The 17,145-nt window shown below is 45.7% G+C and overlaps 1 protein-coding gene across 1 annotated transcript in view; it reads left to right on the top strand.

Annotated features, from left to right (window-relative positions):
• ABCC4 (ATP binding cassette subfamily C member 4 (PEL blood group)) overlaps nucleotides 1–17,145 on the top strand; it is a 675,760-nt gene that overhangs the window by 457,867 nt on the left and 200,748 nt on the right. Inside the window, exons 23-24 of the mRNA XM_063953021.1 lie at nucleotides 34–144; nucleotides 6,199–6,299. Of these exons, the coding sequence (XP_063809091.1) occupies nucleotides 34–144; nucleotides 6,199–6,299 (212 nt within the window). The remainder of the gene's footprint in view (nucleotides 1–33; nucleotides 145–6,198; nucleotides 6,300–17,145) is intronic.

Genomic DNA, 17,145 nt, shown 5'->3' with positions numbered 1-17,145 from the left:
TACTTGATATTAAACTAATCGCTTTCTCTTTAGAGGCTTGGTTTTTGTTTCTGACCACATCCCGTTGGCTTGCAGTACGTCTGGATGCCATATGTGCCCTATTTGTAATAGCCATTGCCTTTGGTTCCTTAATTCTTTCAAAAAGTAAGTTTTGTGTTTAGTTGTAAGTTATGAAGTTACAATTGTGTCTGTAAAGCTGCAGTTTATGTGGGTTGGGACCAAAAAAACAACAACTAATGATCACAACTGTAGTCTTCCTTACAAAACGTTCTCAAACCTGATTCATAGATCACATTCGCAGGTTGTTGTGTTAGTCATGCTGATATGATAACGCGAATGCTTAATTCCCCATGTAGTTCTATAGCACCTCTCCCGGGGAACTTATTGTCTGGGACGTTCTTGTTTATAAAGTTGGAAGCCAGTAATTCCAGCAAATGCTGCCCTCTGATTGGGTCTTTTCCCTCTTGAGATATTTTACTGATGGATCTGATCTATCATAGACTCCTTGGTATACCTGTGACAGCTGCTGAGATATATCAAACCTTAAGAGAAGTGGAGAAGTTACCCAAAGAAACCAGTCCGCTTCTATCATTTATCAAGTACAGGCTAGAAACTGATAGGTAGAAATGAATTGCTATGGCCAACTTCTCCGCCTGTCCTTACATTTCCCCTGCGCATCCCACTTAAGGCCCATACACATTAGACGATGTCGCTCTAACGTCTAACGTGTCCCCCTCCCGGGCCGGCCGGTCGGCGGCCGCCTGTACGCACTGAGCGATATGACCGCTCATATCGCTCAGTGACGTCACGCCCCCGCCAGCCCTGCATGAAGGTCGTGGACGACAGTCCACATCCTTCATGCATGCTCTACCAACAGCGATGATCGTTGCCGACCCGCGGGGCCGCGCATCGGTCGTCGCTGGCGGCATACACACTTAACGATAAAATGAGCGACGTCGCTCAAGGAGGGGGAAAATGAGCGACGTCGCTCATTATATCGTTAAGTGTGTATGGACCTTTACTGTAAGTAGAAGCTCAGTTGGCATTGCTCAGTCACATTGCACCTATTTGCAGTGTAGCTGTTTATGTGATCTGCCCATTATGATTATATGATTCCCTCATGCCATCAGTACAATAAGAGTTCAGATGAGCACCTAGTTGTAGTCCTAGTATTATGAAGGATGCTAGCTGAACTTTCTGTCAGTGGTATACAATGTGAGCATGTGCCCAAACTGCCAAGTATCAGACCTCCTACTAGGATTTGACATTTTACATTTGTTGAACATTAGAAACCTCCTGATGAACTTACATGCGTTCTCAGTTATTTGCCCTGATTTATCTGTTACTTTAATGTGATAGATATGACAGGTATAGTCCTAATATACTGTATATAGCTGCATAACGCTGAAGATTCTGTCTTGTGTGGAATTCCATTAGTAAAGCCTGATCCCTAAAGAGTACTTAGCAGGTCTCCCAATGTCCTGTGGCATTACTAAGCTCCATCTTGTCAGCAGATCAGCACACTGGCTGTCTGTACAAAGCTGACCTTGGCAGGAGTGAGCAGGCACTGCAGGACTCTACATTGTCTATGTTCCCTGCAATTGTCCTTTGTACTGTGCTCAGTAAAATAAGGTTTTGTCTGGCAGTTTGAGTGAATAGAATTATCATACTTTATATTTACAGAGAGAAAAGGTTCAGGTTTCATCACACCTAGCACAACATGTGCATTAAGACAATTGGCAGTAAATATTGAAATGATATGCAACTCTAATTTTGACATTTCCTTTTCAGATTTTATTAAAACTTTCAGACTGTATTAAGTATTCCTAATATGGGCTCACCCAGACCAGTCAGGCCATTCTGTGACAAGATCATTATCCACGTCAACATATTTTCCAGCATATCCATAATGATTGTATTAGTGTCTAATGAATAGGTGACAGCCAATATACTTTGTCAGTTTCCCTTTATGTTTTGTTTTAACTATTTAGTATGTAACTTTCACTCAGAATCAATGTTTCCAGCGCAGGATTAAGGTCCCTAGGGAGATGAGGGGAAAAGTGGCGAGGCGCTTCTGCACAATGACATATTTATCTGATCCCTCTCTATGTGGAATAATCTCTTGCTATAATTACTTTTTTTATTTTTGAATCAGAATTATTTCCATTTTGGTATGGTAGGTTTGGATTAAGTTTTTTTTGGTGAAATGTTCCACATTAGCAGCTCCAACACCCCCTTATTAGACCACCACAAACATTGCTTATTATGCATTTGGTTATTGTAAAATGAAAGATGTCTCCTGACATCTTACCTATGGGGGAGAGGAATTATATGTCTCTCTTTTTTTTTTTTTCAGCAAGTTAAACAGAATCTTATATACAGATGTGTCCTTTTACATCTTTGCTCTGTACGCTATAAGTCGCGTTACACATAACGCGTGAGTGCCGCGTGGCTCAGGGGCGTTGATGGTCTTTTTGTGTTTTTTTTTGTCAGCGAAAATGCATCTCAGACGCATTGTAATGCAATGTAATGCAATAGGTCGCACGAGCAGCTTCTGCTGATTAAAATTATATGCAGCATGCCTATATTATAATAATAATAATAATAATAATAATAATATATCTTTATTGTCATTAACAAACACCAAGGGATGTCAACGAAAAAATCAAACAAAACCATATCACATAACAAACATGCAGCAAGTTACATTTCAAAACCTAAAATTGAGACAATTTAGCACGCGTACTGCGCTCGGAAAGAATCTGTTGTGCAGCCTCTTTGTGCATGAGTAGACAGCCCTGAAGCGTCTATTTGATGGCAATCTTGAAAAGATTGGGTAGTTAGGATGACTAGAATCCCCCAAAATAGCCATAGATTTCTTAAGGATCCTCTTTTCATATATCTCATAAATACTGGGCAACCTGACACCGGTTGCTCGACCCGCTGTCCTAACCACCCGATCCAGGGCTTTTCGTTCTGCAACAGTGCAATTTCCGAACCATACAACAATCTCATAGGTCAGTACACTTTCCACAACACTACGATAAGAATTTAACAAATTCCCTTTACTCACACTAACAGATTTTAATTTCCTAAAAAATTTTTGCTGTGCCTTCTCTATCCAAAAATTTGAGTTTAAAGACCAAGACAGAGAATTTGAAATAAAAATCCCTAAAAATTTAAAAGACTCCACCTGCTCAATACCTATTCCATCCAGAAGAACAGGAGACTTTGGGGCACTATTTGGTTTCCTAACATCAATTATCATCTCCTTAGTCTTTTCTATATGCAGTCTTATTCTCTTTGCTTATTAAACCCACAATAGTGGTATCATCCGCAAACATAACAATTTTTACCAATTCTGATGTAGACTCAGTCGTGGGTAAATAATGAATATAATAGTGGACTCAGGACACATCCCTGTGGCACACCTACATTCAACACCACTTACCCCAAAGTTAAACCCCCCCCAATTTAACAACCTGAGGCTTATCCGATAAAAAGTGGAGCAACCACTTACAAGTCAAACTGTTTAGGCCCAACCTGGACAATTTAGAAACTAAAGAATTGGGCACAATGATAGATTTGCCCTGTAGGCAAATTGAAAAGGGTCAAAACCCACCGGAAAGTGAGCCCCAGCACCAAATGTTCAAAACATTTCATTATCAAGGAAGTCAGGGCTATAATCGTTTAAACTTTATGGTACCCCACACTTTGGAATCGGGATAATAGTAGTTGCCTTAAAACTGCTTGGAACTAAGCAGTGTGCTAATGATAGATTAAAAATTAACGTAAAAATCCCACTTAGCTGTTCACAACATTCTTTAATAACTTTAACCTTGGTGCTGTCCGGACCAGCAGCCCTACCAGGCACCACCGAACGCAGACACCTCCGAACTGCCCATTCATCAAGCACCAGAGGGGCCTCCTCTGACCTCATCTCCAATACCAGGTTATTTCATTTACTTTCCTCACTAAACCTGAAATAAAATACACTTATTTTCTGAACCAGTGAACTATCCACACCCCTAACCTCATCTGATTGCACCCTGTAATCTGTAAGGTCTTGTGTGCATCTCCACGTACCCCGCGAATCAGTGTTCTGACTAAATTTCTCTTCCATTTTTGTCAAGTAATTAATTTTGACCCTTCTAATTCCTTTTCTCAGCTCAGCCCTAGCAGCTCAATAAACCTCTTTATCCCCTTATCTAAAAGCCCTGTCACGTGCCCTAAGCAAGGAATGAACTTCTCCATTTAGCCAGGATTTTTCATTAGCAAAAACTCTAAAACATCGTCTTAACGGTTACACTTTCCACACAACAATCTATGTAGCCCAAAATTGTAGAAGTGAGAAGATCTACATCAATTTTCCCACCCAACCCAGATTCTTCTATTAATAAATCCCAATCATTGAAGGATAAAATATCCTTCAACCGCTCCATCGCGCCCTCAAGCCAGACCTGATCACATTTCCTAATAGGCCTAGCACGCATCACTACTGGGACATAAGTCGGTATCATAAACAATGAAATATGATCTGATTTCCCAATGTGGACACATACAGCAGTCTCATAGCCCATCTTAAAAGTCGTATAAACTTGATCCAAAATATTTCCACCACGCGTTGGAACCCCAATATTCTTATTGAGCTTAGGTAAAACAGATTTTAAATCAACTTCATTAAAATCACCAGCAATTATAAAAGCCCCATCCACATACTGTAGGTTGATTGTAATTTACCCAAAGCATCATATAGCAGATCCAATGCACCACTTCCATTTGCCTGCGGGGGAATATAGTCAGCTGCAATTACTACTGCCGTAAATTCCCTGGGCAGGTAGAAGGGTCGACATTTAATAATTAGATATTCCACAGAATCAGAACAAAAGGTCTCAATAATAACAGCACTGAACATCAATTATTCTTCACATATATGCAGAGGCCACCGCCTCGATGCTCGCCTGAAGCCGACGTCCTATCAGCCCTAAGTAAAGTCATATCTCCAATACCCATAGCAGCATCTAGAACAGAATTGTTCAACCAAGTCTCCGTGAAAATAAAAAGGGAGCAATTTCTCAGGTGACTTTTATTTGCCACCTCTGCCTGTATAGCATCCATATTATTTGGAAGGGACTGAACATTTGCCAGGAACAAACTTGGTAATGGAGTGTGTAACTGCGACTGTATTTCCATACAAACACTGGAAAACACTGTAACGTAGCATTTCGGATGCAGATACAGTCACAGTCACACACAGAATATAGGCATGCTGCATATCATTTTAATCAGCAGAAGCTGCTTGTGTGACCTATTGCATTACATTGCCTCTGAGACGCATTTTTTTGTGGGAAAAACGCAAGAAAAACACCCAGCGTTACCTTGCCTCGCCACTTCATGGCGCGACTTGAAGGGATATTTAGCTTGACTTCAGCAAGGATGTATGAGGACACATCTGTAAGATTTGTGGATTTACAATAAAGCTACTGTCGGTGCAGTAACAACTCATTCAGATATGTAAAATAAGTATTTATATTGAATAATGCCTAATGTCCACATTATGGATATTTATTAGTTCATTCATTCATTTATTCACTCATTCAGTTTTTTTCTGCAAAAAAACCCATGTGTTTAAATGGTTAAAGTTCATTGTTTTAAAATCATTTCTATTTAAAAAATACCAGTAAATTCTGAATTTGTGGCCTATACATACAGTATATGCCAGTGGTTCCCAATTTTTTTGAATCACCGCGCCCTAGAGTTTCAAAAAACTTTCATGGCACCCCTACGCCAAAAGTTTCTTACTGAGAAATTTAGAAAGAAATATGAAATTAATTGTGTTTATATGTCATCCTGAGGTTCAGTTACTGTATATGGTGGGGGACAAGATGTGCTTCTGTTTGTCCACATATTTTATGATTGGAAGCCACCAGCACTGGTTTTGGCTATTACATTGACCATAAATAATTTTAATTAGTCCTGGACCACCAATCCAAGGCACCCCTGCAAGTGCCCTGAGGCACCCCAGGGTGCCATGGCACACAGTTTGAGAACCACTGGTATATGCTATTATGGTATCATTCTACAAACATGACCAAATACTGAAGGATGGATACAGAGTATGAAAATAGTTGTCCTCAATTTTATGAGAATTAACTGGAGATATGTAGCTCTTAAGTCTATATTATTTTGTCTTTATAGGCCTTGATGCAGGACAAGTTGGTTTGGCATTGTCTTATGCCATTACAATCATGGGAGCGTTCCAGTGGGGAGTTAGGCAAAGTGCAGAAGTTGAAAATTTGGTAAGTATACAATTCTCCAGTCTCAGTTTTATCACACATCTCACCTGTCTTCCTGGTGTATGGAAGCTCTGTAACAAAATTGGTGCTTTATATTGTGTATTGACATTATAAAAAAGCACTGCATGTCAGTGGCGCTGGGTTTGTGAACTGGCTGCTCCTATCTGTGTCCTTCTGACAGATTTTACTGTGGGTCTGTCCCCTATAAGTCCCGGAGTGTCTGTGGTATTTGTGCACGTGTGTGACATGTCTGAGGCAGGGAGTCTTCCCCTGAGGGAGCCATTTTAGGGACACAGAGTTGTAATGTGGTGGCGCTGCCGGCACACCACAAGCCTGAATGGGTGAAAGAAATGCGTGATAGTGTGAATCATATCAGTAGGAGATTAGATAAGTCTGAGTCTCATGCAGAAAGATGGAGAAAATCAGTGGAAGATGTGATTTTTCAGGGTTCTGCTTTCTCATCCGCAGGCGACCCCTCTGGGTCACATAAGAGACTGTTTGCAAACATTGTAAATACTGATACCGACACAGACTCTTATTCCTGTGTCGACAATAGTGATTCCAGGGGGATAGATCCCAAATTGTCAAAAAGCGTACAATATATGATTGTTGCTATAAAGGAGGTCTTAGAAGTTACGGAAGCCCCTACTGTACCTTAGGAGAAGGCTTATTTCTATAAGGAAAAGAAATGTAAGGTAACTTTCCCTCCTTCCCACGAGCTAAATACTCTTTTTGAGGGAGTTGGGTGAATCCTGAAAAGAAATTTCATATAGCCTAAAGGATTCAGATTGCTTATCCTTTCCCATTAGAGGACAGGAAAAGATGGGAGTCACCCCCGGTGTTAGACAGTGCACTGTCAAGGTTAGCAAAAAAGGTGATTCTTCCTGCACCTGGGACGGCTTCACTAAAGGAGCCGGCAGACCACAAAACGAGATACTCCTAACAAACGTTAGGTCATATCAAAGACGCTGCCGCATACCTGCTGGAAGCTATGAAGGATTTTGGACTCTTGGGTTCAAAAGCCGCTACCATGACAGTATCGGCTCGGAGGGCGTTGTGGATTCGCCAGTGGAATGCTGATGCAGATTCCAAAAGAAATATGGAGGCTCTCCCGTATAAAGGTGAGGCCTTGTTTGGTGATGGGCTGGATGCGTTAGTCTCGGAGGCTACCTCAGGTAAGTCGACATTCTTGCCGTATGCTCCTAACCGGCGAAAAAGACACATCACTCTTACATGCAGTCCTTTCGGCCCAACATATACAAAAAGGCCAAAGGTTCCCCCTTCTTTGCAGGTAGGGGAAGGGGAAAAGGAAAGAAATCCGCAGCGTCTCCCGGATCGCAGGAGCAGGAGTCCAACTCTGCTTCTGCGAAATCTGCAGCATGACGCTGGGGCTCCCTTGCGGGAGTCCGCTCGGGTGGGAGCACGTCTGAAACTTTTCAGTCAAATCTGAATTCAATCTGGCCTGGACCCATGGGTCTTGCAAATAGTGTCTGATGGGTACAAACTATCAGACAAATCGACCTTGCCAGCTTCTCTTCCAGAAAGAGAGGCAGTAACAACGGCAATTCAAAAATTATGTCAGGATCAGGTCATTGTCCTAGTACCCTTGTAACAGCAAGGAGAAGGTTTTTATTCAAGCCTCTTCGTAGATCCGAAGCCGGACGGCTCGGTCAGACCAATTTTAAACCTGAAAAATCTGATCCTCTACCTGAAAAGGTTCAAGTTCAAGATGGAATCCCTGAGGGCAGTGATTTCCAGTCTGGAGGAGCGGGACTTCATGGTATCAGTAGACATAAAGGATGCTTACTTGCATGTTCCCATTTATCCTCCTCACCAAGCTTATCTGAGATTCGCAGTACAGGATTGCCATTACCAGTTCCAGACGTTGCCGTTCGGACTTTCCACGGCACCGAGGGTATTCACCAAGGTGATGGCGGAGATGATGGTCCTCCTTCGTCGAAAAGGAGTCAATATAATTCCTTATCTGGATGATCTCCTGATAAAAGCGAGATCCGGGGAACAGTTGGTGCAGAACATCGCACTCTCCCTGTCAATACTCCAACAACATGGTTGGAGCATGAATTTTCCAAAGTCGCAGTTGGAACTGACGACATGATTGTCCTTTTTAGGGATGATTCAGGACACAGAAGTACGGAGAGTATTTCTTCCAGTGGAAAAGGCTCTGGAAATCCAGAAATTGGTCAAACAAATATTGAAACCAACAAGCGTGTCGATCCATCAATGCATTCGGTTGTTGGGAAAAATGGTAGCGGCCTACGATGCCATACAGTTTGGCCGATTTCGTGGCCAGAGTATTTCCAGTGGGACCTGATGGACAAGTGGTCCAGATCCCACCTACACATGCACCGGAAAATAATCCTGTCCCCCAAAGCCACGATTTTGCTCCTGTGGTGGCTACACAGTTCTCACCTACTAGAGGGATGCAGGTTTGGGATTCACGACTGGGTCCTAATAACCACGGATGCAAGTCTCCGAGGCTGGGGAGTTGTCACACAGGGGGAAGGCTTCCAAGGAAAATGGTCAAGTCAGGAAGCCTGCCTTCACATAAACGTTTTGGAATTGAGAGCCATTTACAATGTCTTTCTACAAGCGGTACATCATCCTCAAGATCATCCCGTGCAGATCCAGTCGGAAAATGTAACCGCAGTCGCGTACATAAACAGGCAGGGCGGAACGAAAAGCAGAGCGGCAATGGCAGAGGTGACAAGGATTCTCCTCTGGGCAGAAAGACTTGTCAGCAATTTTCATTCCGGGAGTGGACAACTGGGAAGCAGACTTCCTCGGCAGACACGATCTCCATCCAGGAGAGTGGGGCCTCCACCAAGAAGTCTTCGCAGAGGTGACAAGTCTTTGGGGAGTTCCTCAAGTAGACATGATGGTATCTCGTCTAAACAAGAAGCTTCAGAGATATTGTTCCAGGTCAAGAGACCCTCAAGCAATAGCAGTGGATGCACTGGTGACCCAGTGTGTGTTTCGGTCGGTATATGTTTTCCCTCCACTTCCACTGATTCCAAAAGTTCTCAAAATAATAAGAAGAACAAGAGTTTGAGCAATCTTCATTGCCCCAGACTGGCCAAGGAGGGCTTGGTATCCAGATCTTCAGGAGTTGCTCATAGAAGATCCTCGGCCTCTTCCTCCTCGAGAGGACCTACTACAGCAGGGGCCGTGTGTGTATCAAGACTTACCGCGGTTACGTTTGACGGCATGGCTGTTGAGCGGTGGATCCTAGCCCGAAAGGGTATTCCCAAGGAAGTCATCCCCACTCTTATTCAGGCCAGGAAAGGAGTAACGTCTAAACATTACCACCGTATTTGGAGAAAATATGTGTATTGGTGTGAATCGAAGAAGGTTCCTACGGAAGAATTTGAGTTGGGACGTTTTCTCCATTTTCTGCAGGCTGGTGTGGATGCGGGCCTTAGATTGGGGTCAATCAAGGTCCAGATTTCGGCCTTATCAGTTTTCTTTCAAAAACAATTGGCCTCCTTTCCAGAAGTTCAGACGTTCGTGAAAGGGGTTCTGCACATCCAGCCTCTATTTGTGCCTCCAGTGGCAACATGGGACCTTAATGTGGTGTTGCAGTTCCTTCAATCAGGTTGGTTTGAACCTCTACAGGAGATAGAATTGAAGTTTCTCACTTGGAAAGTGGTGATGCTTTTGGCCTTGGCATCCGCAAGGCGGGTGTCGGAGTTGGGGGCCTTGTCTCACAAGAGCCCTTACCTGATCTTCCGTGAAGATAGGGCGGAGTTGAGAACTCGCCAACATTTTCTTCCAAAGGTGGTTTCATCTTTCCACATAAACCAACCTATTGTGGTGCCAGTGGCTACTGACACTTTCACTGAGTCAAAGGCTTTAGATGTGGTTAGAGCTTTGAAAATGTATGTCGCAAGAACAATTCTGATACGGAAAACAGAGGCTCTGTTTGTCCTGTATGCTCCCAACAAGATTGGGTGTCCTGCAGACTATTGCGCGCTGGATCAGAGGTTCGATTCAGCACGCTCATTCTACGGCAGGATTGCCGATTCCAAAGTCGGTGAAGACCCATGCTACTAGGAAAGTGGGCTCATCCTGGGCGACTGCCCGGGGCGTCCCGGCTTTACAACTTTGCCGAGCGGCTACTTGGTCAGGGTCAAACACATTTGCTAAATTTATAAGTTTGACACTTTGGCCGATGAGGACCTCATGTTGGTCAATCGGTGCTGCATGGTCATCCGCACTCTCCCGCCCGTACAGGAGCTTTGGTATAACCCCATGGTACTGAAGTGGACCCCAGCATCCTCTAGGACGTATGAGAAAATAGGATTTTAATACCTACCGGTAAATCCTTTTCTCATAGTCCGTATAGGATGCTGGGCACTCGACCCAGTGCGTACTTTACCTGCAGTTTTGTTCATTATAGTTACACAAGTTGTGTTACATTTGTTTTCAGCATGTTGTTGCAAATGGTTCATGCCTGTTGGCGTGTGTTATGTTGAATGCCATGTTGTGCGGCATGGTTGAGGTGTGAGCTGGTATGAATCTCACCATTAGCTTAAAAGTAAATCCTTTCCTCGAAATGTCCGTCTCCCTGGGCACAGTTCCTATAACTGAGGTCTGGAGGAGGGGCATAGAGGGAGGAGCCAGTTCACACCCTTTGAAAAGTCTTAAAGTGCCTATGGCTCCTGCGGAACCATCTATACCCCATGGTACTGAAGTGGACCCCAGCATCCTCTACGGACTAGGAGAAAAGGTTTTACCGGTAAGTATTAAAATCCTATTTTACCGTAAAATTCCAGATCCCTAAAAAAAAATCTCATTGCTTTCCCTTTCCCTGAAGAGGACAGGAAGAAGTGGGAAAACCCACCTATAGTAGACGCTTCTGTATCTAGGTTGTCAAAAAAGGTGGTTTTACCTGTCCCTGGTTCAACCGCCTTAAAGGAGCCGGCTGACCGCAAGATTGAGACTACGCTCAAATCACTATACACTGCTACAGGCGTGGCTTTAAGGCCCACTATTGCTTGTGCGTGGATTTCTAAAGCCATAGTAAAGTGGTCAGGCACATTACTGGAGGAATTAGATACTATGGATAGGAGTGACATTAACCTGTTTTTACGTCACATACAGGATTCTGCAGGTTTCATGGTGGAGGCCATGAAGGACATTGACCTGCTTAATGCAAGGGCTACTTCCATGGCAGTCTCAGCACACAGAGGACTCTGGCTACGCCAATGGACTGCGGATTCAGAATCCAAGAAAAGTGTGGAGAACCTACCCTTCACAGGTCAGGCCCTGTTTGGGGATGTATTGGATTCGTGTATTTCCACGGTGACTGCGGGTAAGTCAACTTTTCTTCCCTCCGCAGCAGCACCGGCTAGGAAATCTTATCCTACGCCTACACTGCAGTCCTTTCAGACCGCAAAATGTAAAAAATACAAACCCCCTCCCACCTTCTTTAGAGGAGGTCGGGGAAAGTTCAGAAAACTTGCACCAATAGGTTCCCAGGAACAAAAACCAGGTTCTGCTTCCTCAAAATCTTCAGCATGACGATGGACCTCCCAGCCTGGAGATCGGACAGGTGGGGGCGAGACTAAAAAATTTCAGTCACGTCTAGGCGTCTTCATGCCTAGACCCCTGGGTAAAAGATATTGTTACCCAGGGCTACAGACTGGAATTTCAAGAACTCCCACCTCACAGATTCATCAAATCAGGCTTACCAGCTTCTATGACAGAAAGTGCTATTCTACAGGAAGCCATTCAAAAATTGGTGCAAACAAATGTCATTGTTCCAGTTCCACCTCACCTAAAACAGAAGGGTTATTATTCAAACCTGTATGTGGTACCGAAGCTGGACGGTTTGGTAAGACCAATATTAAACCTATAGTCGTTGAACCCCTACTTGAGGGTATACACATTCAAGATGGAGTCTCTGAGAGCGGTGATCTCAGGTCTGGAGGAGGGGGAATTCCTAGTATCCCTGGATATCAAGGATGCGTACCTTCAGATTCCGATCTGGCCGCCTCACCAGGCTTATCTAAGATTTGCGCTGCAGGACCATCACTATCAGTTCCACACAATGCCATTTGGCCTCTCCACAGCACCGAGGGTTTTCACAAAGGTCATGGCAGAGATGATGCTCCTTCTCCGCATGCAGGGAGTGAACATAATTCCATATCTGGACGATCTCCTGATAAAAGCTTCTTCCAGGGAGAGGCTGTTGCAGAGTATTGCTCTCTCAACTCCAGGACCATGGGTGGATCCTGAACCTGCCAAAGTTACATTTGGAGCCGACAAGTAGACTGCCCTTCCTGGGGATGATACTCGACACGGAAGTGCAGAGGGTGTTTCTACCGGTGGAGAATGTGTTGGTGAACCAATCAATGGTCCAGGATATCTTGCAGCCAGACAAGGTATCGGTTCATCAGTGCATTCGCCTTCTGGGAATGATGGTATCCTCCTACGAGGCTATGCAGTACGGAAAATTCCATGCAAGGTTCTTCCTGCTGGATCTCCTGGACAAGTGGTCCGGATCACATCTTCACATGCACCAGCGGATTAGCCTGTCGCCGAAAGCCAGAGTTTCACTCCTTTGGTGGCTGCAGACTACCTACTCGAGGGCCGCAGGTTTGGGATTCAGGATTGGATCCTTCTAACCACGGATGTAAGTCTCAAAGGTTGGGGAGCATTCACCCAAGGGGAAAACTTCCAAGGAAAGTGGTCAAGTCTGGAATCCATCTTTCCAATAAACATTCTGGAACTAAGGGCCATATACAACGCCCTTCTGCAAGCAGCACATCTTCTGCGAGATCAGGCCATTCAGGTTCAGTCAGACAATGTCACGGCAGTGTCCTACATAAACAGACAGGGCGGAACGAAGAGCAGAGCTGCAATGCCAGAGGTAACAAGAATCCTTCTCTGGTCAGAAAGACACGCGGTGGCGCTGTCGGCGATCTTCATTCCGGGAGTAGACAATTGGGAAGCAGACTTCCTCAGCAGACACGATCTCCATCCAGGAGAATGGGTCCTCCACCCCGAGGTATTCGCAGAGGTAACAAGCCGATGGGGTGTACCTCAGATATACATGATGGTCTCTCGCCTCAACAAGAAGCTTCGGAGGTACTGTTCCAGGTCGAGGGATCCACAAGCAGTGGCGGTGGACACCCTGGTAACTTCGTTGGTGTTCCAGTCAGTGTATGTGTTCCCTACACTTCCACTCATCCCAGGGATTCTCAAACTCATAAAAAGAATAAGAGTTCAGGCGATCCTCATTGCTCCGGACTGGCCAAGAAGGGATCTTCTGGAATTACTGCTGGAGGATCCGAGGCCTCTTCCTCTTCACGAGGACCTTCTACAACAGGGGCCGTTCGCCTATTATTATTATTATCCTTTATTTCTCTAACGTCCTAGTGGATGCTGGGAACTCCGTAAGGACCATGGGGAATAGCGGGCTCCGAAGGAGGCTGGGCACTCTAGAAAGATTTAGGACTACCTGGTGTGCACTGGCTCCTCCCACTATGACCCTCCTCCAAGCCTCAGTTAGATTTCGTGCCCGGCCGAGGTTGGATGCACACTAGGGGCTCTCCTGAGCCCTTAGATAGAAAGTATAATTTTAGGTTTTTTATTTTCAGTGAGACCTGCTGGCAACAGGCTCACTGCAGCGAGGGACTAAGGGGAGAAGAAGCGAACTCGCCTGCTTGCAGCCGGATTGGGCTTCTTAGGCTACTGGACACCATTAGCTCCAGAGGGATCGACCGCAGGCCCAGTCCTTGGTGTTCGGTCCCGGAGCCGCGCCGCCGTCCCCCTTACAGAGCCAGAAGCAAGAAGAGGTCCTGAAAATCGGCGGCAGAAGACATCAGTCTTCACCAAGGTAGCGCACAGCACTGCAGCTGTGCGTCATTGCTCCTCATGCACACTTCACACTCCGGTCACTGAGGGTGCAGGGCGCTTCGGGGGGGCGCCCTGAGCTGCAATAAAAACACCTTGGCTGGCAAAAATACCACAATATATAGCCCTAGAGGCTATATATGTGGTAAATTCCCCTGCCAGAATCCAGAAAAAAGCGGGAGAATAGGCCGCGGAAAAGGGGCGGAGCTATCTCCCTCAGACACACTGGCGCCATTTCTCCTTCACAGATCCGCTGGAAGGAAGCTCCCTGGCTCTCCCCTGCAGTCTACACTTCAGAACAGGGTAAAAACAGAGAGGGGGGGGGGCACTAAATTTGGGCGCAATACATATATAATATAAAAAGCAGCTATAGGGGACATAACTTAGTTAGTCCCTGCATTATATAGCGCTCTGGTGTATGCTGGCATACTCTCACTCTGTCCCCCCAAAGGGCTTTTGTGGGTCCTGTCCTCATTCGGAGCATTCCTTGTGTGTGTGCGGTGTGTCGGTACGGCTGTGTCGACATGTTTGATGAGGATAATGATGTGGAGGCGGAGCAGATGCCTTTAGAAGGGATGTCACCCCCTGCGGGGCAGACACCTGAGTGGATGGGCTTATGGAAAGTAATGAGTGCACGTATAGACTCCTTATATAAGAAAATCGACGACATGCCAAATGTGGGACAGCCGACTTCTCAGCTCGTGCCTGCCCAGGCGTCGCATGGGTCGTCAGGGGCTCTAAAACGCCCGCTACCTCAAGCAGACCCAGATGTCGACACGGATACTGACACCAGTGTCGACGACGATGAGTCAAACCTGATGCCCACTAAGGCCATTCACTGTATGATTGAGGCAATGAAAGAGGTGTTAAACATTTCTGATATAACTACTGGTACCACTAAAAAGGGTATTATGTTTGGAGAGAAAAAACTACCAGTAGTTTTTCCCCCATCAGATGAATTAAATGAAGTGTGTGAAGAAGTGTGGGCTTTCCCTGATAAAAAATTGGTAATTCCTAAGAAGGTACTAATGGCGTTCCCTTTCCCGCCAGAGGATAGGTCACGTTGGGAAACACCCCCTAGAGTGGATAAAGCGCTCACACGTTTGTCTAAAAAGGTGGCACTACCGTCTCCGGATACGGCCGCCCTCAAGGAACCTGCTGATAGAAAGCAGGAGGCGATCCTGAAGTCTGTATATACACACACAGGCATTATACTTAGGCCAGCTATTGCGTCAGCTTGGATGTGCAGTGCTGCCGCTGCGTGGTCAGATAAACTGTCAGAAAATATTGACACATTAGACAGAGACACGATCCTATTAACCATAGACCATATAAAATACTCAGTCTTATATATGAGAGATGCACAAAGGGAAATCTGCCGATTGGCATCTAAAGTAAGTGCATTGTCCATTTCTGCTAGGAGAGGCTTATGGACTCGCCAGTGGACAGGAGATGCAGATTCAAAAAAGCACATGGAAGTGTTACCATATAAGGGTGAGGAATTATTTGGGGATGGTCTCTCGGACCTAGTTTCCACAGCAACTGCTGGGAAGTCAGCATTTTTACCCCATGTTCCCTCACAGCCTAAAAAGGCGCCGTTTTATCAGGTACAGTCCTTTCGGACTCAGAAAAACAGGCGTGGAAAAGGCGGGTCCTTTCTGTCCAGAGGCAGAGGTAGGGGAAAAAGGCTGCAACAAACAGCAGGTTCCCAGGAGCAAAAGTCCTCCCCCGCTTCTTCTTCCAAGTCCGCCGCATGACGGTGGGGCTCCACAGGCGGAGCCAGGTACGGTGGGGGGCCGCCTCAAGAATTTCAGCGATCAGTGGGCTCGCTCACAGGTGGATCCCTGGATCCTTCAAATAGTATCTCAGGGGTACAAACTGGAATTCGAGGCGTCTCCACCCCACCGGTTCCTAAAATCTGCCTTGCCGATTGCTCCCTCAGACAGGGAGGCGGTGATAGCGGCAATTCACAAGCTGTATTCCCAGCAGGTGATAATCAAGGTACCCCTACTTCAACAAGGCCGGGGTTACTATTCCACAGTATTTGTGGTACCGAAACCGGACGGTTCGGGGAGACCCATTTTAAATTTGAAATCCTTGAACACATACATAAAAAAATTCAAGTTCAAGATGGAATCGCTCAGGGCGGTTATTGCGAGCCTGGACGAGGGGGATTACATGGTATCCCTGGACATCAAGGATGCTTACTTGCATGTCCCCATTTACCATCCTCACCAGGAGTACCTCAGATTTGTGGTACAGGATTGCCATTACCAATTCCAGACGCTGCCGTTTGGACTGTCCACGGCACCGAGGGTATTTACCAAGGTGATGGCGGAAATGATGATACTCCTTCGAAAAAAGGGAGTTTTAATTATCCCGTACTTGGACGATCTCCTAATAAAAGCGAGGTCCAAGGAACAGTTGTTGGTGGGAGTAGCACTATCTCAGGAGGTGCTGCACCAGCACGGCTGGATTCTGAATATCCCAAAGTCACAGCTGGTTCCGACGACACGACTACTGTTCCTGGGTATGATTCTGGATACAGTCCAGAAAAAAGTGTTTCTCCCGGAGGAGAAAGCCAGGGAGTTGTCATCTCTAGTCAGAGACCTCCTGAAACCAAAACAGGTATCAGTGCATCGCTGCACGCGGGTCCTGGGAAAGATGGTGGCTTCTTACGAAGCAATTCCCTTCGGCAGGTTCCATGCCAGAATCTTTCAGTGGGACCTGTTGGACCAGTGGTCCGGATCGCATCTTCAGATGCATCGCTTGATAACCCTGTCTCCAAGAACCAGGGTGTCGCTACTGTGGTGGCTGCAGAGTGCCCATCTTCTAGAGGGCCGCAGGTTCGGCATACAGGACTGGGTCCTGGTGACCACGGATGCCAGCCTTCGAGGCTGGGGGGCAGTCACACAGGGAAGAAACTTCCAAGGACTATGGTCGAGTCAGGAGACTTCCCTTCACATAAATA

Source organism: Pseudophryne corroboree, chromosome 2 (assembly GCF_028390025.1).
Source record: "Pseudophryne corroboree isolate aPseCor3 chromosome 2, aPseCor3.hap2, whole genome shotgun sequence".
NCBI classification, from domain to species: domain Eukaryota; kingdom Metazoa; phylum Chordata; class Amphibia; order Anura; family Myobatrachidae; genus Pseudophryne; species Pseudophryne corroboree.
The sequence above is the reverse complement of the archived record's forward strand: the minus strand, read 5'-3'. Positions and strand labels throughout refer to the sequence as shown.